The 23,099-nt window shown below is 38.6% G+C and overlaps 2 protein-coding genes across 5 annotated transcripts in view; one reads left to right on the forward strand and one right to left on the reverse strand.

Moving 5' to 3' along the window:
- The window catches only part of CUL1 (cullin 1), a 53,867-nt gene extending 35,959 nt beyond the window's left edge, over positions 1–17,908 (forward strand). For both annotated transcript variants that reach the window (XM_068396516.1, XM_068396517.1), the window contains exons 8-22: positions 783–945; positions 4,774–4,904; positions 7,085–7,192; positions 7,282–7,388; positions 8,551–8,599; positions 8,835–8,966; positions 9,518–9,635; positions 10,575–10,651; positions 11,336–11,467; positions 12,848–12,940; positions 13,791–13,838; positions 13,976–14,058; positions 15,786–15,891; positions 16,351–16,464; positions 17,352–17,908. In XM_068396516.1, coding sequence (XP_068252617.1) covers positions 783–945; positions 4,774–4,904; positions 7,085–7,192; positions 7,282–7,388; positions 8,551–8,599; positions 8,835–8,966; positions 9,518–9,635; positions 10,575–10,651; positions 11,336–11,467; positions 12,848–12,940; positions 13,791–13,838; positions 13,976–14,058; positions 15,786–15,891; positions 16,351–16,464; positions 17,352–17,432 — 1,542 coding nt within the window. In that variant the 3' untranslated portion in view covers positions 17,433–17,908. The remainder of the gene's footprint in view (positions 1–782; positions 946–4,773; positions 4,905–7,084; positions 7,193–7,281; positions 7,389–8,550; positions 8,600–8,834; positions 8,967–9,517; positions 9,636–10,574; positions 10,652–11,335; positions 11,468–12,847; positions 12,941–13,790; positions 13,839–13,975; positions 14,059–15,785; positions 15,892–16,350; positions 16,465–17,351) is intronic.
- Positions 17,909–20,402: 2,494 nt separating this feature from the next.
- Positions 20,403–23,099, reverse strand: part of EZH2 (enhancer of zeste 2 polycomb repressive complex 2 subunit) — a 50,876-nt gene continuing 48,179 nt past the window's right edge. For all 3 annotated transcript variants that reach the window (XM_068395948.1, XM_068395947.1, XM_068395946.1), the window contains exons 17-21: positions 22,947–23,042; positions 22,261–22,342; positions 21,324–21,404; positions 21,124–21,208; positions 20,403–20,747 (exon numbers count right to left, since the gene is read on the reverse strand). In XM_068395948.1, coding sequence (XP_068252049.1) covers positions 20,687–20,747; positions 21,124–21,208; positions 21,324–21,404; positions 22,261–22,342; positions 22,947–23,042 — 405 coding nt within the window. In that variant the 3' untranslated portion in view covers positions 20,403–20,686. The remainder of the gene's footprint in view (positions 20,748–21,123; positions 21,209–21,323; positions 21,405–22,260; positions 22,343–22,946; positions 23,043–23,099) is intronic.

Genomic DNA, 23,099 nt, shown 5'->3' on the forward strand with positions numbered 1-23,099 from the left:
ACATTATTAATTTAAATAATTTGGACTGGTAAGGGGATATATGCACTTTATCCCTAATCACGTGCTGCAATTACAGATGGCTTGTAAAGCGAATCTTTAACACTTTTGCAAACAAAAATAGAGGTAATTGTTACAACTTCAGTTTTACATTTTGGTGTAAGTACTGTTCCTCGAGTGACATTTAGAATTTTGGTTTGCTGGGAAGATACACATATGTAGCATTTCATATGCCAAATTAAATGCTAGTATAATTTAAATGACTGTAGATTATTGGGAAGGTTTTCTGTGTAAGAATGGAGATGAGAACATTCAAATAAATCTGTCATGGGCATACTGTTAAATTGTAGTTTTCTACCTTTTAGTTTTGTGGGGCATGAAATATATTCATGTTTGTCTTAAACAAAACTACCTCTGTAGCTTGAAAGTTCGCTGATGCTAAAACTGCCAGCATCTCATGTCAGCAGCTTTCTCTTTTCCTGACAGGAGATTTCCATCTGCAAACTTCTTATTCAGAAGCAATGGGAAAACAACCTTGCTGTGATTTTTCCCCCCCATTTAAACAGTATATAATATTATCATTAACGTAGACATCAATTCCATGTGTCTATTATGATTCCCAGAAAAGTAACTGCTTAAGTAGGCAGACCATAACACCACATTAGTGAGAGGTTTGATTTTTTGTTGTTTTCTAGATGAATTTACTAAATAGTCATCTGTTTTCTGCTGCTGGATTTCTGTTCTGCCTTCCACACAGGTTTCATGATTCTCTCTCTGTTCTGTAGGCTGAAGCTCGCCTTCTTGAGGAACAGCGTAGAGTTCAGGTATATCTCCATGAGAGCACACAAGATGAGTTAGCACGAAAATGTGAGCAAGTACTTATTGAAAAACACCTGGAGATATTTCATACAGAGTTTCAGAATTTGTTGGATGCTGACAAAAATGAAGGTAAAGAGATTCAAACATTGGTTTTAGGCTTAGAGCTCCTCCCTGATGATTTGTGAATAATGTAAATTCTGCTAAGTGTGATTTGTTCAGGAATTAGATTGACAGAAGATAAACACTGAACTGATTGACAAGCAGCTTTTGATTAAATTAGGATGGCTGAAGATATTGCCTAAAGAACCCTATTCCGATCCCAAATATTAAGGCAAAACAGCACTAATTTTGATTTCTGGAAGAGCTTCGAGAGCCCTTGAGCCATCCTTCCAGCAGTAGCTGAAGGTTGCATGAGAGAGATGTGAGATGAAGAACAGACCAGTGGTCTTACCAGCTGTTTCAGTTTAATCCATGGATCTTTGAGTCAGCAGAGAGAATTTTAAAACCCAGAACAGTAAATAAGGAGCTTCTAAAATATACTATATAAAATATATAAAACTGCATATAGAGCACAAGGGAAGGGTGGAAATTATTAATTGGTGAGATAATTTTAGCTGTGAAGATGGGTCTTAAGTGCCACTAATGGATCAAGTTTATACCCTCATAGAGAACACATAGAATAAAGACTTCTTCAGCTGTTCCTCTAAAATAAGTAAAGATTATCAAAGAGTTTAGGTATCTTTAAGGAATTGTAAGTTCTGTTGGGTTTTATGAGTTTCTTCAGGAGTTAGTGCTTAGCAGAAAATAACAATACTAGGGCCAAATAATTCCTGTGCATCATGCAGACGATAAGGATAAATGGTGTTTCTGATTTTTCCAGTTGGGGAATTAATTAAATCTCTATAGGAAGTCAAGGTAAGTCTCTATAGCTGAAATACTGCTTTTCAGAAAGTGACAGAATTTAAGAGATACCATCATTAAGTTGCTATTGATGATACTGTTTGGGAGTTGTGAATCGCAACCATGACTCTGTCTCTTTAGATATCAACCTTAAAAGAGGTTATTATTCATATCAACTATGAGTAATTATTCATATCAACTATGAATAATTACTATAATCATTTTGATAACTAAGAGATGCTTCAAAACAGAAAAGGGCAATTCAGCATGACTAGTAGGTCAGAAGTTACCTGTTTCAAATTTAAATAGAAGATTTTTATCCTGTACTAGTATTAAGAGTCAGATGTTTATGTTTGTAAATAAATGTATTTACTCTGTAATTGGAAGAGATTTTTATACAGATGGGTGTTGACTAGTAAAATGACTTTATAAATGACTTCTGACAATAGAAATAGTAACAGCACAAACAAGAAATTTTTTCTGGACTCGGGAGACCCTCCAGGCTTTTCTTTTTTTCACTTTATCAAGCTTATGGGTTATGTGAGTCTTTAATACAGTCAATCACTATATTTAATATAGTGATGCAATTCCCTAAGTTTGTCTGGGTAAAAGGAAAAGAATTACCTTGTGTCTTGGGCACCATCTTGTTATATGTCTTTGGTTTTACTTTCATTTGGGTTATTTCTAAGATTAATTAGACATTTTAAAATGCCTGTTTCTTTCTTCTTTTTCCAAATATTTTCTTTTTTTCTTATCAGGCTTGTACAAATTACAGTAGTTCCCTGGCCCTTTTTAAGTTTCATGATTAGAAACATTTATTTTGAAAGATTCTTTGAGATTTCATTCTTTAATCACTATAATCAGTTCACTGTCAAATTTGGAATATACTAAAATAGCCTATTGTAGACTGTCCTAAACTTACAATAAAATCTTGCTCTCGATTAAAATCTTTATTGCTTTGCACTTGAAATTACACCGGTTTTGAGGTCCTCCCATGTGAAGTATGTGAAGCGTATCTTATTACAGGCCACTCCTGTTGGTGTTCTGTAACTTTTTAATCACATTGTGCAACTAGCTATAAAGGGTAGGGCACATTTGTCATGTGTTACCCATCCACATCAGTATGATACACCTATAGGAAATAATTATGTTTATTGGGAGTAATGATTTAGCTGGAGTTATCGTGTAAGTCTTCCTTGAGGCTTTGTAGCATCACACAGAATCAATGAGGTTGGAAGAGACCTCTGGGATCATCGAGTCCAACTGTTGCCCTGACACCACCCTGTCAACTAGACCATGGCACTAAGTGCCATGTCCAGTCTTTTCTTAAACACATCCAGAGATGGTGACTCCACCACCTCCCTGGGCAGCCCCTTCCAATGTCTAATGACCCTTGCTGAGAAGAAATGCTTCCTAATGTCCAACCTGAACCTCCCCTGGCGAAGCTTGAGGCTGTGTCCTCTTGTCCTATCGCTAGTTGCCCGGGAGAAGAGGCCGATCTCTTCCATATTTCACCAAATACAGGCGTTGTGATAGACCAACCCGTGAGCCCTTATTTGTGGGTAGGTCTAGCGGCAGCTTATGATGTCTATGCATGGCATTATTTTCCTACCTTTTTTTCTAAAATTCTGTAGGTAAAAAACCCAGCATTCTTACGTTGTCATAAAAGTTTAACATCAGGTTGCAAATGTGGTTTTCAGAGAGAAAAAAAGTTTGCTTTTCAAATCCAAAACTTTAAGCTTGTGGAAGTTCTAAGGAATGGAAACAGGTCTGAACAGAGGTGTCACTGCTTCAGTATTAAAGGCATCAAGTCCTTTGTGTTGTATTTCAGCATTAGGTAGTGATGCAGCTGCTTGATTGCTCTGTTTTATTTAATCTGATAATCCTCAGATGGTAATAAATTGCTCATAAGCCCTTCGGAGAAGTCCTTTGGAAGGACTTCCACTTTAAAAGTGCTAGATGCAGCTGACAGCCTTAAGATGGATTCAGCAAGGTGAAATATCCTCGTTAGTTAACGGTAACTAACTTGGTTATTTGCTGTTTCACTTGAGTGCCTGTTCAGTGAGGGCAAGATTACAAGAGGTAACTAGTGGGTTTGTGTACCTGGTTTGTGACCATATTAACGTGTGCTTTTCTTTAAAAAAATTAAAAAAAAAGAGTTCTGCACTCAGAAAGTACGAAGCATCTGCCCTGTTGAAAATGAATAATAAAACCAAAACCCTCTTCAATATTAGACTTTCCAAAGTTACTAACTGATTTTGAAAAGTCTTGGCTGAAAAATGCTGAGATTTTAATATGAAGCTTTAACATACGTGAAATGACGTCCAATTTATTTTTACCTTTGTTAGTTTTGTTCCTTGGTAATGCTTTTCAGAACCTTTTCTTTCCTTGAGATGCAATTATCTCTACTGGTAATCAGTTACTTAAAAAAAATGCTTAAGTGATGGCTTTATTGATGGTGCTTTATTGGAGGACACCTGGTTTATAATGTTTCATTTTTATTTACTAAGGTCATATCAGTACATCACATTTTGCCTTGGATTTCCAACCATTACCACTGATGCTGCCCCAAGAAGTGTTAATAAACAAAAGGCTACAGGTGGTGTTAGATCTCTGACAACTGTCCTGCTCAGAGTAAGTTCTAAAGGACAGTGGTCAGTGGAGAATATCGTACTCTTAGCACAGCTGGCAGGAACACTAATGACAGTCCTAATCATGATAACACTTCAACTTTAAATTTACAAAAACTAGAGATTGTAAGTAAATACATTTTATAATTTAAGTCATTTTTTTTTTCTTCCTGAGATTTATGTAGCATTGTGCAGGTAAAACAGATCTTAATATTTAACAGACTGTTTTCTATGTAACTATTTGCTATGCTGTTTATTTTTTTTCTGTAGTTTTTTCTGGCTTGTTACAGGAGCAATTGCACGTATATTTTTTGTTGATGATCGACGTTTAACTCCTATTGGCAACGTGTAAATGAGAAATTGGAGTCATAGCTAGTACAAATGGGAGGTGTTGGCTTTCCTCTTTTTTTTTTTTTTCCCCCCCCAGACTTGGGACGCATGTATAACCTTGTATCTCGAATCCAGGATGGCCTTGGAGAGCTGAAAAAACTTTTGGAAACCCACATTCATAATCAGGGGCTAGCTGCAATTGAGAAATGTGGAGAAGCTGCTCTAAATGCAAGTATCTCATCAAAATAAGTCTGCGTGTGGTTTCTGTCAATTTTACATTAGAGGAGGGTGAATGCTTCCTGCTATAATTCCCAGTTTGCTTATGTTTTCCCTCACTGATTTAATTTGTGAGGACTAGGCAATTCTCAATTTTATTTAAAATGGGATTTAACTTTGATTTTTCAGAGAGTTCATCTTAACCTGTTACTGGCCTCACATATTCTTGAAACAGCTTCATACTAGTGATCATTAAAGCAGTAATCTGTAATGACTGCATGGAGAACAGTAAAAACTTTAGTTTTTAGCATGGTTTAAAGTGGTTTACATGTGTAGCGTCTTTTGTTCTCTTCTATAGTTTTAAGTGTTGATCTTTTATGAATCTTGAAGTAAGTTCAGGAATCTTACTTTGCAGTCACCTTAAATTTTGAAATCAGATGTGCTCCATGGCTGCCACATCCCCCTACTGGTCATCACTCTTGAGTGTCTTTGTTCTTAGGCCTTGAAGAATTTCCCAGAAAAAGAAAAGCTCTTTCCCAGGAATTAGCTCATCTTTGAGAGAGGGGAAGCCTGAGATTTGTGTGTGTTAGTTCTTTTGACTCCAGCCATTTACAAAACTCTTCCTGCTCATGACACTTCTTCTTGTTTCTTCATCTTTCTCTTTCATTCCTTTTCTTTTTCCACACACTTGTTCTTCATTTTCATAACAATATCTCTGTCTGTCTCCGTCTTGCCTCTTCTTCCACTATCCTTCACACCAGTGTATTGCTGTTCATCACAGCCCTCTATCACAGGATTGATTCTACCTAACTTCATTTATCTGTACATGTCTAAACAGATAATCAGCTGAGCAAATGCTTCTCGGTTTATCCGTAGTCAGTGGAGAGAAATAGTCATATAGCTTGACTCATCTGACCTATTGTAGATTTGTACTGCAGAATGAGTTGTGCTCTAGACTCCATTAACTGTATTAAAAAGACTGCTCTTCAGTCAGAAGATTACTGCTTTTTGTGCCTTTGGGTAATTTTTTTGGAGTCCTTGTAATCAGTAAACACCTTTCTGAATGTCCTTCAAGTCCATTTAAATTTCTTGTCTGGGAGGTTCTCAGTAATCTCAGTTCTTCACCTTAAGCACAGCGTTAGATGGGTGGTCCATGTAGTCTGTGTCTGTCTTCAGTGGCAACGGGAAATGTTTTTCAAGATCTGGATAGACCCTGTCCATCTTTTCCATTTGTTGCCAGCATCCAGAGCTCTTACCATAGGAATGTTACAGGAGTACCTCCACGCCCAGTCCTTTTAGTTTTTATTTACACAGAATCAACCAGGTTGGAAGAGACCTCTGGGATCATCGAGTCCAACCGTGGCCCCGACACCACCATGTCAACTAGACTATTTATGGACCTGTTGTCCATGAGTTTGTCTAATGTGTTCTTGAACCTGCTGATATTACCTACTTCCAACAACATCCTGTGGCAGCAAGTTCTGGAAGTCCACTACCTTATATGTGAAGACCTTCTTTATCTGTCTTAAACTTGTTTCCTATCACTTTCATCAAGTGTCTGATAGTCATAAAATATGTTTATTTTTAACATGTTTTAGTTGCCCGTCGCTGTTCCTACTCCAACTCTGCTCCATCTTTGTTGAGATGCAGAGATCACATAGGGCTCAGTCTGAGTGCCATGAACTTGATGTTTATTGGCATTTGGCTGCCACTGGGTGTTGAGCAGATAATTTTTAAGAACTCTCAACAATGACTGAGGTCTCTGCCCTAAGCTGGACCTACTGGGGATACACCTGTTACATTCTTACTACAGAGATTTATGTCAAGGGTTTTCTTCTCTAGCAAGTGCCATTTTATGATTGTCCACCTCTCTCGAGTCTTAATTCGAATTAAGTTTGTCTTTGGAAATGTCCTTTTTGGAAATGTTCGCAATAGTTGAGTAAGTGGGTTTGTCTTCTGTACTATAGGTTGTAGTACATTCTGCACTCTGGTTGCTATAAACAAAAGCTTGTGCTAATGTAAGTCAGTCCTAGGACCTAAACTAGCTTGGATACTGTTTTACCTTTAAAATATTTCTAATACTTTGTAGACTTTCCCAATAAAAATTTGCTTAGGCCAGGGAGTAGCTCCATTTGGAGGAAGCAGAAAGCAGAAAGTCAACAGGTTACAAAAAACAAATCTCTTTATTGCAGGATCCAAAAATGTATGTACAGACAGTGTTGGATGTCCATAAGAAATATAATGCTTTAGTCATGTCTGCATTCAACAACGATGCTGGCTTTGTGGCTGCACTAGACAAAGTAAGTACATGTAGTGGCGTAAAGTGAACATTTTTTTTTCTTTTCAGTGTTTTGTCTCCCAAAATTTCACTGTCTTTTATGATTTATAGGCTTGTGGTCGATTTATAAATAATAATGCAGTGACAAAAATGGCTCAATCATCCAGTAAATCCCCAGAGCTACTGGCACGATACTGTGACTCTTTACTAAAGAAAAGGTACGTCTTCAAAGACAAATTGTTATTTCAGGTTGGCTTTTGTTTTAGAAGGTTTAAGCATATGAAGTTTTATATTGTGTCTTCAGAAACAGAACTTGGCATTTCAAGAAAAAGTAATTATACCAAATTCTGAATACAAAAAAATCAATAGGACTGTTCCTAAAGATTATATGGAGTTTACTTTTCTTTTTTAAAGAAGAGGGGGGAAATAATAAGAGATCTAAGACCTTTGTTTCCTTGTGGGAAACTAAGTTCTATTTTTTTAATAAAACAGAAGATGTTTTTTAGGGTTTTTTTCCCCCCCCCAAGTTTGAGTTGTGTTATATGTTGTAAAGAAGAGATGCACATTCCCTTTTTCCATTACAACTGTTGCTTTCGTCCTGTTGTTCTCTCCGTGTCTTCTTCCATCTGGGCAGAAATTAAAGAGGACAAAAACTGCTTTCTGACCTCTCGTGTTTCATAGTTTAATTAAGGTATTTGGCTTCAAATGATTCAGCAGCTCATACATTGAGTTGGTATCAGTTCAGTTCGTACTGGATTGGTGTCAGTTTTGTCACTGGCATCTTCTCTAGCTGTTTTGGGAGAGGAAAAAAACCACCACCAAACAACACAAAACCAGAAGAACTTGCTCACTTTTCCCTTCCCCATTCCCTCCTTCCTTCAGCAAAGGATTTATTCTCCCCTTTTTAAATACTAGTTTACTGCAGGGTTCATTTGGGGTATGCCTGATGGATAAGCACGATATGGAGGAAAACAATGTGGTGCCACCTGAGCTCTCACCCAGTCAAGACCCAGCTCTCTGAGCTGTTTCCTTTTCACTGTACTAAGATAAGAAATGAAGATAGCATTTAGCAGCAGAAAAAAGGCAGGAAGAGAGAGATCCATGTTTAAGCCCATAAATCCTGAGAAGTATCAGGCTATCAGGAAGTCCCGAGCAATTCATGGTCCCAGGACTTCAACCTGTTTAAGAATCCCTCACTTCAGAATTGCTTACGTGTGGAGTAGTGAAGTGTTCTTTTCACTACAGTTTCCTCTCTAAAGAGTCTTTGATACCAGAACTACTCAATCTGCGTTCCTTTATTTATGAAATTTCCATATACGTCCATATGTTGTTTTTAATTCAGCAGTTTTGGGACTCATTAAAAATGTACTTCATTTGCAGCTCCAAGAATCCAGAAGAAGCAGAACTGGAAGATACACTCAATCAAGTGGTAAGGTGTCTATAGACACAGCTCTCTTCGGTGTAAACGTTTGACAAGTTGGTGATACTCGATTGTCACACAAGTTAGATGAGAGGAAACCCTTTATTTTATATGTTATTTATATTTTATTTTATTTTACCCTACCCTTAAAAATGTATGGGCAAATGAAGCAGCTACTGCTACAGCTTTTTCGAGACGAATGCTTAAATATGTGTTTTCTTACCAATGATCTTGGCTTTTCCAGATGGTTGTCTTCAAGTACATTGAGGATAAAGATGTGTTTCAAAAATTCTATGCTAAAATGCTGGCAAAAAGACTTGTACATCAAAACAGTGCTAGTGATGATGCTGAGGCAAGCATGATCTCGAAACTAAAAGTGAGTATTCTGTGACTGTCCCATGATCTACCATATTGTGGGTCTTCAGGCTGCCTTGGAAAGCAGTGATGTACGTCCTTTCATTTCATTATTTTATGTACAATATTAAAATATACAGCCTAGGGCTTTTCCTTTTTCTTTTTTTATTTACCTCCTAGGAGCTTGTAGTGCCTGTCTGCCTGATGGAGTTAAGGTGGAGTTAAGCTTAATTATTCTTATCCAAATGAATGACATGGATATAATTATCCAAGGGAATGACTGCTGAAAAGTTGCTTAATTCCATTAACCCTTGTTAATTCAGGTCAAGCAAAATATGATCTAATACCCTTTGAGTAGTCTGTTTCATTGTGTGTTTTGCTTCATTTTTAAACAAAAATTTGTCAGTTTTTGATGCCAGTTAAAGAGAATGTTTAGTTGGGATCAGTACCTTTGAGTAAGGGAAATACTGAATTTGTACATCTTTTAAGAAAATAGGCTCCAATATTTTCTTCTTCTCATTCTCCAATGTCAAAACTGTGTCTTGATGACATATCTGTGCTTTTAAACTACAGCAAGCTTGTGGTTTTGAGTACACCTCCAAGCTGCAGCGGATGTTCCAAGATATTGGTGTAAGCAAGGACTTGAATGAGCAATTCAAAAAGCACCTGACCAATTCAGAACCGTTAGATTGTAAGTAATACATTTACCTAAGTTACTGTTGAGTAGTTTAGCTTCCTATTATTTCTATAGAGCTAACTATATGAGGGAAATACTTGATTTAGACATCATACCCCCAGAAGTTAGAGTTAGTATTATTTTGACCAAGATAGCTAGGATTTTTAAATTAATCTTTTAGGTCTATACTTTGTCTTCTAGTAGCACTTTATGGGTAGCCTCCTCTTGATTTTGCAGCTCGTGTTTAGGTATGTAATTAAATTAAGTTGAATTGTGTCTTTTTTATTATTATTATTGGAAAGGTGGTTTTCTTTAAAAAGTTTTGGTTTTGAGCATGACATACTTGTGTAAAAGTATTAAGGAAAAAAGGATGTTGCATTTTAGGTTGTTACAGCCCTATCACTTTTTTATAAAGAAATTTTTTTTTTCATTGAAGCACGTTGAAACAATTTCTTTAAAGAATTGGTAATTATTTGTTGGATTACATTTAGAGTTGTGCATTGTCAGGTTTAAATTTTGTATTATTCTTACTGACTTGCCCAAAATGCCTTACAAGTATAAATGTGAAATGTTTATGCTTGCAGTTGTGTGCTGTGGAGTGATGAGTTGTAGTTACACATAAAAACGAACGCTTACAGTTTTTACACTTGTATGTTAAAAGAGAATTCTGTTATGGGGATAGAAACAGGACAATAACTTCTACAAATGAGAGAAAATTGAGTGACTGTCACAGTAAATCTAAAGCTCTCCAACTGCAGCAACATCTTACTGAATTCCTTTGCTTTTATGGTCTGAATAAAAAAAAAAAACATATTGCTTCATGATTTTTCACCACGTTAGTTTGAGCAAAAGGTAGAATAGTTTCTTTTTTGTGTTAGAACTGGGACTGCATGTTTGAAGAGGGGGTGGGAGCAAGGGGGATAACGCAGCTCAGCCTCTTCACCTCTCTTCCAGTGGATTTCAGCATCCAGGTGCTGAGTTCTGGGTCGTGGCCGTTCCAGCAGTCCTGCACCTTTGCTCTGCCCTCTGAGGTGAGAGAAATTTGGTGTCTCCTGTTTTGTTGTGTGTCAGAGAGGTCTGGAAGTGTCTCTGGCGTTTGGCTGGAGGATATTTGCAACAAGATAAGTAAGGTAGTAGGAGGGAACTGTGAAATATATAACTTTTCTCCTGTGGAAGGACCCTGGTTAGTGAATCTTTCTTCAAAACGTTCAGCAGTAACTGAAGCAAATCTTTGTTAGTGTGTTTTTCTCTGTATACCTTTATTTAAGGAACTTTTTCTTGCCTTGCTTTGGCTCTGTCCAGTGAAATCTTTAGATACTATAATCATTAGTTTTCTGTTGAGTGCTTATCCAGAATAGACATGAATACTTAACATGAGAAGTAAGTTTAACTGCTGTTACCTGGAGGTCAAAGGTGATTAAAAGAAATCGCCTTTCTAGCCTTGCTTAATATATCATAAAAGGAAGAATGGACCTTAAATGCTTGTTGAGGTTTGTATTGTTAATGACACTTTAAAGGAGAAACTCGTAACAAAGGGAAATTTCCATCCAGTCTGAAGAATTTGAATACTTTGGGTTTCTGTTTGTCTTATTCAGACAACATGGCAGTGGAGGGTGATGAGATTTGATTCTCCTTTGGTTCCAGAGCATGTTCTAGTAATGGTAAATGAAGGTAAATAATATAATTTATGTATTTGTTGTTGTGTTTTTATACAGTTAGAGCGGAGCTATCAAAGATTTACTGCATTTTATGCCAGTCGCCATAGTGGAAGAAAATTAACGTGGTTGTATCAGCTGTCCAAAGGGGAACTGGTTACCAACTGCTTCAAAAATAGGTACACATTACAGGTAAGGGTGACATCATGCCAGTAGAAACACTTGGTGGTGATTGCATCCAGAGGACTGGATGCAGCTGATCATTTAAAAGACACACGTTCACACTCTGCTCCACTGCTCTGGTGTTATCTGGATGAGCTGCTCAGCCTCTTTACTCCTCATATGGACATAATTGCTTTTTCTTACTTTAAAGGACCTTACTTTAAAGGAACACAGATAAATGTGTTTAAAACAGTGAAGTGTGTAGATGTTGAAGGAGCGGAGTTCATGTGAATGCCTGTGCCTGCACACAAACTGATTTTAATAGATAACACGGTGAATTGAGCTGTGTGTTATTTGAATGTCAGAATATTCATTAACAGTATGTAATGATGTATCACAATTAAGTATTTTAAATCATTCAGTTCCTTAATTGGGGGGGTGTGTGTGTACATGTTGTATGTATACATACACATATATGTTTAGCTACTATTTACTACGCTCACATGCATTCATTAGCTTTATTCCTGTGAATAATGCTGCTGTCTTTAAATTAAGCAAAGCACAGATGCAAGACCTGATGGCTACGGGTCTGTGTGTTACTGAAGTGAACGTAAATATTAGCCCTCCCCGGATGGTTGTTGGGGTTGTGATTAATAGAACCATTATTATACGTTTGATTTATTTCCTGTACTGATAATTAAGATCTATGTTTAAAAGTAAATAGGCTTAGAACAGGGAATCATTACTTGTGATTTAAACAGGTGTTGAACTGTGTGTGACAACTGCAATCTCTTTGCATAAGATCTCATGTTTCTTACACTTTCCTGTCTGCTTTCTCTCAAAAAGTAGAGGAGGGGAGTTCACAACTGTGAGAAGAAACAAGATAGTCTTAGACTTTGAACTTGTCATCAACATATATTAACTCTGTGGTGATAGATGTGATGAAGCCACTGATAGCTGCCTTGTTTATAAACGTGGTTTCACTATTCTGCTGGAGTTGGGAGGGTTGTGAGGATGAATTCAGTAGTCTGTGTTGGTTTTAATGAAGATTAAATGGGGAAGAGTCAGGGAGTGACAGAGGAATATAATTTTAAATTATATTAGCAAGTAGAAAGATAAGACTCTGACACCATAATAGAAGACTTGATGAAGTGTCTGCAGGTAGTTAAATGATCATAATTGTAGGGTTTGTGTGTAGGTAATGCTGGAAGGTAGAGTTCTGGCTGTATAAGTAACATCAGATTTTCCAGTATTGTGTAATGATTAGCACTAGTTGGCTGTTCTCTGTTGCCCAAATAGGTGTTTAACTGATGAATTTCAGGCTGTTCAAATTCAGAAAGTATGTTTGTTCATTCTCAATTTTCTCATTTTCCCCCTCTACCCTTCATTCTCTTTTTTTGGATCTGTTAGGCATCCACATTCCAGATGGCAATTTTACTGCAGTACAACACAGAAGATGCCTACACCGTGCAGCAGCTGACAGACAGCACTCAAATCAAAATGGTAGTGACTTTGCACATTTTACCACACTCTTGTGAACAAGTCTTTTGGTCTTCAGGGCTCTTCCTGCTATCGTAAGAAACTGGGATTAGACATGCTTGAAAACAGAGTCAGTTTTTGTCCTGCAGGAGACAGACTGTTCTGTTCTTGGTCAACTTACTTTCCTGTAATCGTAACTGCCTAGTCTTCTGATGAATTTTGAGTGTGTTTATACTCCTGCTATGACTAGAGTGAATTGTTTAGCTTCCTGCTGAGCTCTGGTAGTAAGTTTTCAGTGTTTCACTACATACGTTTTAATATTAAAAGAACATTCTCGTAAAAAGAAGATTTCCACTCTGGTAAAATAGCAGCTTTGCAAGCCTGCACAGGACATGGACAGTAGTGTAGCCATCTGGGTGACCCACCAGTGACAGGAACCAGACCAGATCCCTGGTGGATGCAAGGAAAGGAAAATACATTAATCAGCAAGCAGAGGGTGCTTGCTTTCTGAGGTTTAAGCTTGCCATGGTACCTATATTTGCATGGTTTGGGAAGAATTATTTCTTACACTTAGAAATCTGCTTGCAAAATAGCTCCTAAAACAGCATCTGGAAAGATCTGTTGTTTGGAATTAGTCTTTCTAAAGAATTCGATGTTAAAGAACAGACTGCAAGGGGAATATATCCTTACACCCAAAAAGGGCCTTATTACACTTTAATTGTGAACTACAATTCTACTGCTTTTTTTCCCCCCACTCATTTTGAAGTGTTCTGCACTCAGTAGTTCTTAGCCTAAATGTGTATTTTTCGAAGTATTTTAAGTTAGAGAAAGGTGCTGTCTGTCTGCGCTGATAATATTTTCTCTGATTTTGTAGGATATCTTGGCACAAGTTCTGCAGATACTGTTGAAATCAAAATTGCTTGTGAGTACTCTTGCTTTTTTATGACCTGCTTAACAGGTAATAAATATTATATGTATTAATGTATTAATATGTATTAATGTATTATTCATGTATTAATGAATATTTATTTATTTGTTTATTTTACTTCTTTCTTGCAGGTTTTGGAAGATGAAAATGCGAATGTCGATGAGGTGGAGTTAAAACCAGATACCTTAATAAAACTGTATCTTGGTTACAAAAAGTAAGGAAAAGCTTCAGCAGCATACATCACTTGTGTGTAATGGGTAGCATCCTCCTCCTCTGCTTTCAAAATTTGGGTAAAACCTAATGTATCTGGGGTGAAAGCTCCAGGTTTCAAGTGCCAATTCAAATATAGATCCAGCATGTAGCAGCTTTAGAGGAGAGGGATGGCTAGTAGGGGCGTGGGTAAGATTTTTAGCTATCTGACTATGTCATAAAGTCTGTCAAGGCCTGGACATGTTTTCATGTCCTTTTTCTTCCTTGATTCTTGTCTAATTCTTGTATAATTTATTTCTGGTAAAAAATTGCGCTGGTTTTTACTGACTTGCATGCACTTATCAAAATATATTCTATTTGGTAAGGTTACAGCAGTGTACAGTGACCAGCAAAGGTCCGCTAGAGAGAACAGGAGATCAGCAGGCTCATTTTAGAACTTCAGAGTGTACAGGGATTTAAAAACTTAATCAACACGGTTTTCAGTAGTTTTTATTACCTGTTTTAATCAGTGTTGCTTTCAACATGCATATTCAACATGAGGTGTTGGAGCGAGTCCAGAGGAGGGTGACCAAGCTGGTGAAGGGTCTGGAGGGTCTGACCTACGAGGAACGGCTGAGGGAGCTGGGGGTGTTTAGCCTGGAGAAGAGGAGGCTCAGAGGTGACCTTAGTGCAGTCTACAACTACCTGAAGGGAGGTTGTAGTGAAGTGGGAGTCGGCCTCTTCTCCCAGGCAACTAGCGATAGGACAAGAGGACACAGCCTCAAGCTTCACCAGGGGAGGTTCAGGTTGGACATTAGGAAGAATTTCTTTTCAGAAAGGGTTATTAGCCATTGGAAGGGGCTGCCCAGGGAGGTGGTGGAGTCACCATCTCTGGATGTGTTTAAGAAAAGCCTGGACATGGCACTTAGTGCCATGGTCTAGTTGCCATGGTGGTGTCAGGGCAACGGTTGGACTCGATGATCCCTGAGGTCTCTTCCAACCTGGTTGATTCTGTGATTCTGTATATTTTAAGCTGTTCTCAGTACTGTGGTGACTTCTTATCGTGCTTACCAGAGCATAGATGTAACCACACATAAATTCAATGAGTTCAGTACTTCCCGAAGATAAGATCTCAAGTGAAAGAAACACTTTAAAACCTTTCCTCATACCTCACTCTTTATCTGCTTTCTTTCCTCCTTGACCAATAATTAAAGGTTTGAGAATTCATGGTCAGTTACGTTAATGCAGTGATGGAAACAGTGGTAGTGGGCTCATCCCAGCACAGCCGCAGGCACTGGGGAGCGTGTGGAAGGCAGGCAGAGGTCAGTTTGACAGAACAAACGGATATCTCTGCGTTACGGTCAGAATCCCATCTGTAAATCAAAAAGGTGATTCTGGTTCTGCTGACTTTGTCCCATTCCCTGACTGGGAGCTTCTTACTAAACGTAGGAATGTTTCAGATATAGTGTAATTGTACAGCGCTGATTTGACCTAACGGATCACTAGGTTGGATTCAGTAAGTCATGAAGTACCAACAACCACCAAAAAGGTATTTTAGTTTTTTGGTTGGTTGCAGTTTTCTGGGGTTTAATTTTTTGAGTAAAATTTTCAGAAGTGCCCAAGTCCCCTTTTGTTGTAATTGTGGTGGTGGGGCTTGTTTTGGAGTTGGGTTTGGTTTGGGGTCTTGGGCGGGGGCGTGTGTGTGCTTGGTTTTTAAACAGGCTGATTGTTAACTTCTGTTTTTCTTTACAGCAAAAAATTAAGGGTAAATATCAATGTGCCAATGAAGACTGAACAGAAGCAGGAGCAAGAAACGACACACAAAAACATAGAGGAAGATAGGAAACTACTGATTCAGGTGAGTTGTACTGCAGAATGCTGCCATGCTCTGAACTTAGAATTACAGCTGTGTAACCCTTTAATGAAGCTTACTGTGGGGTTTTCTTAATTAAAAGACAACAGGCCATTGCAGTGCACTGTGGTGGAGCTAAAAATGGATTTACAATACTCTTAAAGGCGATTGGAGTCTGTTGTAGAGAAATGTAGAAAGGTGTGATAGGACACTGTTCTTCATGTTCGTTGTACCATCATGTTGATGAGTGTGTGGGTTCCATCAAAACCACTTCTGATGACTGTATGCTGTGGAGAAGTAGCCTCAAGCTTTGCCAGGGGAGGTTCAGGTTGGACATTTGGTGCTCAAGTTTGCTGTGGTGATGCTTCTGGGCTAGCAGACATGATGGGCTAGGGAAGTAGAAGGGCTTTATCCAGAAGGACAATAGCTTGCTCCTAAGTGCACCTTTCCAACTTTACTGTGCAGGCTGCTATCGTGAGAATCATGAAAATGAGGAAGGTTCTAAAGCACCAGCAACTGCTAGGAGAAGTGCTAACACAGCTGTCCTCGAGGTTCAAGCCACGAGTTCCAGTAATTAAGGTATGTGAGAACCACATCTCTGAACCTGTATTCCAGGAGGTGAGGAGGATATATCCAGACAAAATACATGCTTCTGAATTAAAAAGGGAAGCTGAGGAGATGGGGTGGGTAAGGACAGATTTTCGCAGTTGTAAATAAGTAGGAAATATTTTAACCAGAAATACTATATTCCCCTTATGGTAATGTGTGTGTTTCATTTTGTTGGTAGTGGTAAAATAGCATGATTGTGTCATCAGTTCCAGCTTAGAGCAGCCCCTGCTCCAGACTTACCTCTTGTTCCTGCTCTCCCAGTTGTGGGAGAACCACTGCTGGTGGGCTGGCTCAATAGGACAGTTTCCTGATCTCTTCTAGAGTAAAAATGTTGGGGAGGGGGGCACTGTATTTAATTATAGTCTCTTCATCAGTTTGTTTCGTGGTCCCACCGATGGTGGGACACAAGGACCACAACCATGGGGATAGGTGGGGCAAAAACCAGGCAGCGGAGAGCAGTTGCATCAACTGGCACCAGCACTGGAAGATGCACCCAGTCCAGTTGTGAAACAGGCAGCTGGTGCCTGCAGCTGCTATCTTTAGTAACATTGCAGTAAGCACTCCCCTTCTTGGTTTAACTCTTTAGTTGCTGTCTTACTATGAAGTTGCTCAGTGTACTGATGATCAGTTGATCTCCCTGGAATGGCATCAAGTAAGCGTAGTTCAGTTTAGTGGATTAGGGAAGTCTTCTGCTGGATGTGGTCAGGAATGGGCGAGTGAATCGCCACGGTTTGTGCCCTTTGCCTGTGCCCCTCCTCTGCTTGGCATGAGACTCAGTGGCCAAACCGAAGTTAGTAGCAACCACAGAGAGGGCTTTTCTGCCAGCGTCCCACCGCTCGTGTTGGTTTCTCCCACAGAAATGCATTGACATTCTGATTGAGAAGGAGTACTTGGAACGCGTAGACGGTGAGAAGGACACCTACAGTTACTTGGCTTAACGTTTTTATTAGCAATTACTTGACTGTGTGACACTCGGCGAATAATTATGTGATGGAAAGAATGAAAGCAACGGAACTTCATAGCAGCCACCCTGCTGCCATTTGGACCTCCCTTTTTAATGACTGAGACCAGGACTCCCATCAGCCAGTCTCAGATTTACATCAGAACTGCTCAGGATTGATACATTTCAAGTATGTAAATATGGACACCAATGCCATTTAACCTAATTTAAGAAGAGAAAGGAATCAAACCCTTCTCCTTTAAGGGTTGCATGCTACTGCATTTAAATCAATACATTGGCTAGATGATCAACAGCTGCCATTGCAGGCAGCACTTATAAATGTTGGCAGCACTTTGAGAGCGAGTCTGAATGGACCCATGTGTAATCTGCTATGAAAACCCATTTGTATAGTGTGTTTCATTTTTTAATGTGTGATAAATAAAAAAAAAAAAAAATTAAAAGATTTCTGTACAAGTTGCATTTGGTTTTATTGTTTTAAGTTTCATGACTTATCTTTCTAAATGTAAATAAAAGGTATAATGGTTATGAAAGCTATAGAAATTCGTTTTGCTTTTCCTCCTTTTCTGGTGATTTAAGCACATTTTGTTCTCTGAAGAAATTGTCATCTGTCATCAAATGTGCATGTTATTTCTTTTTTTCATGTTATTTCTTTTTTAAGAGGAAATGTCTGTGCTTTGAAAAGAAGTTGTGATGATTTCACAAGAGATGCAGAATAGAAAATACTTAGAATATATGTGGCAATACTTGGTCATCTGAAATTGGAGCTGGTTTTAATATTGTTCAGTAAAATGCATCACAGTGGCCTAAATGCTGCCCTGAATAACTAAGGTTTAGGCTACCCATTTCTCTGACTAGAACAGAAAATTGAATGTGTTCCTAAAGATTAATTCCCATTAAATGCAACCTTTGATGGGAATTAATTTGAGTGTTACTACATATATATTGATTGACCAGGCTCCATCCCATTCTTCTCACAATGTTTTGTGCTCATTATATACATGTGAAATGAGTATTAGCTTTCCTCATTACAAGCAAAACGCTGCCATCCTCACAGGTCTGTTGTGGTGATTTATATTTTTTATTCTTGATGGTGAAAAGAACATAACTTCTGTAGCCAAACCCTTTTTTCCCCCCTTAGAATTTGTGATTTGTTCAGTGTTTGTTCTGGCATGAAGAGAAGGGAGCCAAGTTTTGTGTTGATACTGTTTTTCTCCGAGGGAAACCAATTTTTCATTGTTACAATTGAGCTCTGACCTACAAAAATGTCAGGGTTTAAAAAAAAATTAACCAAACTTACAGAGCTGTATTAGATGTGATCCAAACTGGTTTGGAAAATGGGGGAAAAGTCTCATCCTCACTTGAGATTTTGCCTGGTTGTTGTTGCTATTCTGAAAGAACTTGAGTTGCACTAAAGCCAGCGTGGGTCAGAGAAGCATCTTGCTGTTCAATTTTCAAATTGCATTTTGAAATGTAGAACGGAGCCTGCCCTATTCTGTGGTTTGTTTTTTTTAAGATGCTGTTTTCTGTTTTGTTCTTGTAAAACCTTCTTGCAAGAAGTTTGCTGCTAGCAGCTTGTTGTAGCGGGATGTACGAGTGGTGCAGTGACAGAGAAGCGGGCTGAGCGATGTTCGTAGGCAGAGGGCTAGAAATAACGTGCTCAGAGCCCAGCCTTAACGCAGGGCTGGTTAAAGCAGCGCTGCTTTGTCTCCTTTGTCTGCTGCCTCTTGCAGAGCTCTATTTTTAAAACCCATCTGCTGTCGTTCCAGCTTCAGACAAGAGCCATGCAGGGAGAAAATAAGTTTTGACTTTTTTTTTTCCCCCTCATCTTACTCATGAATTCTTAGTTCTTACTCAGGCCACCACAGCGCAAGAGGGCATCTGCCAGCTGACTGCTGTACTTGAGCCTGAACAGAGCCAGGGAGTTGGAGCCTCCTCAGAAGGTACAGTGTCATTGACAGGACTTCCTGAGGTTGGTTTTGCAGGAGTGTGTCCCTGTGCCTGCCCACCCACCCCAGCTCTTTGGACTAGAGCATCATGTTCTACTGAGCAGTAGGATGCAGAGTTTATGCTCAGCTGGCAAATGAGAAATAAATGGGGTAGCCCTGTACAAGATGCAGAGGACTAGCTGCAATCTAAACAATTCTGGATAAAAACATGTATATAAAAAATTTGTAGTAAGAGACACTTAACTGTACCAATAAGCAAAATCATGGTTGCTTACGGATGAGATGCAGAAGAGAAATGTATGTGTAATTACTGTCCCAATAATTATTCAGTTTGTGGCTTCAGAGAAGCCATAGTTGAGGGTTCCAGGTTAGTGGAGTGCCACTGCTGGTTCCCATATCAAATGATGGAGATGTGTCCTCACTGGTGTTATTTCCACACCAAGTGAAGAGATTCATGGCACCTGCTTGGGCAGCTGGGTTGCCATTAAGCTAATAGAATGTGTACACCACACATTTGTCTTGAAAGGAGGGTTTGTCCTAGAAATCACAGCTCTTCTGTGGGTTTTTTTTGAGGGAGACTCCTTCCCCCTCCCATTAAATGCACCTACTGCTACTAGACAAAGCCCTTGTTAGGGGTAAAGACTGATGAGACTTAGCAGAAGTAGAGAAAAACTTTAAAAATAAATTAAGTGCAGTATTACTGTGACAATTAAGAGTTTCTAAATTGCAACCATCACTTTAGAGAACATGAGTGTAGCTTCATGCCAAGGGTGCATGAAGACTGCAAGGCCACGACTATTTTACTTAGGTTCCTAGATGCTGAAGCTCCACAATCAGCCTGATTGATGTCTCCTACCGTGTTTACATCTTCACATTAATCTTAACTGTGACCTGAAGTAACAGAAGCAGACACATATGGAGTTGCCTTTGCTCCAAAGTTGAAAGTAAGTATTCCCCTTGCATCCTCAACTGGCTGACACAAAATTCCAACACAGTTGCAGTAAAAATGAAGAAGTTCAAGTATCCTTTATTCAAGGTTGAAAAATGTACCACGCCACATTATTGCAAAAGTTCATAGGTACAAAACACTTTGCAGCTGGTGAGAAGGCAATAAAAAGTTGTTTGTTTTTTTTTTTTCAATTTGTTACTATAAATTACTGTTACAGTACTTTGCAAATACAGAATTTCAAATTGCATCTTTTTTTTATTTTTCTAAAATTGCCCACAGTACTAGAGATTCCTGAAGATAAGGCAGCTGTTTGTTTAAAAGAAGAGGTAGCTGGTGTCAAGGGATTTCCATTTCTCTTTCAATGCCCACATACTTAAGGGCATCAGCTTGGCTATATCTGAAATTTAAAAATAAAACCAAAAATAAAAACCAGTAACACTGAACATTCCAGCTTCATTGTTCTGACATAACAGCAGAAATGAGAATAGTCTCATACTTTGTTTCCTCACCAGCTGGGGCCTTTATTCCTTGTGTGAATTTGCAGATGCACAACAATGCTGACAACTCCAGAAAGTGCATTTAGAGTTTGACCAAAAGGAAACAAAACGCTAAAATTCCACTTTTTCACCTTGAATCTCACAATGCTAAAGTTCATTTTAGCTAGTGGAAAGCAACTGCATTTCTGAAGGTTCCCTTGCACAGTATCATCACAGAAATACTGACAGCTAATCCAGTCTAGGACAGAAAGAAATGACAAAAATCTGTCTACCAACCTGTAGTCAAAGAACAGTTCTTCACCAGTCTGAATGGCTCGTTTAGCAAATATTCCTATTCTGTGATCACCATTAACCATCATAACTGTGCAAAAGAAATTTAAACTTCTATTAGCACAAATACAGACAAAATGTGCATTCTCAATAAGTATCCCACCAAATTTCACACGTTGCTAAAAGCGAGTAAATTTAACACTTACCTTTTGCATAGCAGTTAGGATTTACTGAATGGTTTGCAAATCTAATTTTGTTGCCCTTGCGTGTTGCATCAACCACAAAATCTAGGAGGGGAAAAAAACCAAAACCCACAAATGATGGATAGGTCACCTACAAACAAATTTGTGTGTTTAATACCTGGTGTGCTTGGATTTTTAGCAGCTGGGAAAGACAACCAACTGCTCAGCTGGCCACATGGAAGAGCTGGCACATCACCCTACGATAGCTTTATTGTTCTGCAAGACTCCCAAATATTCCTGCTGCCCCACACTGTGCTTTCCATTGATCTCCTGCCACAGTGGCACTACCTTAAGTTCCTCATTTGAAGCTTCTCTACCTTTATTCCCCAAGAACAAGCTCCATAAATATGCTAAATCAACATGATGTAAAGCAGCTTTTTTTTTTTCCTCCTTTCAAGTATTTTCTACTATTTCATGCTTGACACAGTGCAGTCTGTACTTTTGTCTTCACATGCCACTTCTCTGTGTGGCTTTTTTCCCCCAGACACAAAATTACCATCATAACTTACTGCTAATTTAAGTCACAGTAACATTATTTCAGACAATACCTAGCAAGCCTTTTAAATTCTTTAGGCTACTTAATGCTTGCACGTAATTTTACTCCATGAAATTCTACTTCTACTCAACTCATCTTGTACAGTTGGCTTGTGTAATAGGCTCCATTGCTATTATCTAATCTAGTTGAAAACAAACACACACTAGCTCTCAATATTATCAATATATATCAATATTATCAATATATATCAATGTTATCAATATCAAAATCCACACATTGCTAGGAAATGATGTGTGGAAGAAAAAAATTTCTCACTGTTACCTGCTGCCTGCAAAAGAACAGGGCTGAACAAGATGGTGAGCACATGTATTTATGCTGCAAGGGTTGTGGCTAGTAGGTACGTACCGTTATTCAAGTTAAACAGAAAGCTGCACATGTATTTGTCATATACTTTTCCTCTTCTGTCTGCCTCATCCTGAGAAATAATCTGAAAGAAATAGTACTTGTAAGAGACCACCTCTTCTGTGTAACCATAGCAGCTTAAGGGCAGAAACCCCAGACATTCTGAAAGAAAGGTGGGGTGTTTTATTCCCTGGGGCTGAAAATATTCCCAAACATAGAATACTGTTTTCAGCGAGCGTTCTGCGCTTATCCAACAACCATGGTTTGCTCTTAGCACAAATAAGTTCTTTTAGAGCAGAAGGAAAGCAAGAATTGCTTCTCATCTCAAAATCCAGACTGCATACCTGATTCCGGGGTTTATTACTGTCAAATATAGTTTAGTGAAAGCACCTACTGAGTTTTAGTACTATACTAAATGATTTTGCACAAAATTTCAGGCATGTCCGAATTGAAATTACATCGAAGATAAAATGACATTCCAGCCTCTCATTCTCCCAAGAACCTATGTCAATTTTTTTGGTGCTATTTCAACTGTCTAGCTCCTGGGTTTGGGGCCTCTGACAGCAGTAGCTGTATACTTCGTTAACCACATTTCTCTGTCTAAACACAATACCAAGTTAGAGACAATCTCTTGGTCCCCAGCCAACACACAATTAAGCTCACACATAACCAGTGTTCTCCATCCTTACCTCACCACAGTATTCAGAGATGAATTCATTCTTCTGGACAGGATCTTTGATGAAAATTCCCCAGCCTGCCACGTCTGAAGGTGCCAATAGCAAGTGCTATGGGAGAGAAAAACCAACAAGTTTAGACATGCCTGGCTTGGATTTGGTTTTTGG

This window comes from Nyctibius grandis, chromosome 3 (assembly GCF_013368605.1).
Source record: "Nyctibius grandis isolate bNycGra1 chromosome 3, bNycGra1.pri, whole genome shotgun sequence".
NCBI classification, from domain to species: Eukaryota; Metazoa; Chordata; class Aves; order Nyctibiiformes; family Nyctibiidae; genus Nyctibius; species Nyctibius grandis.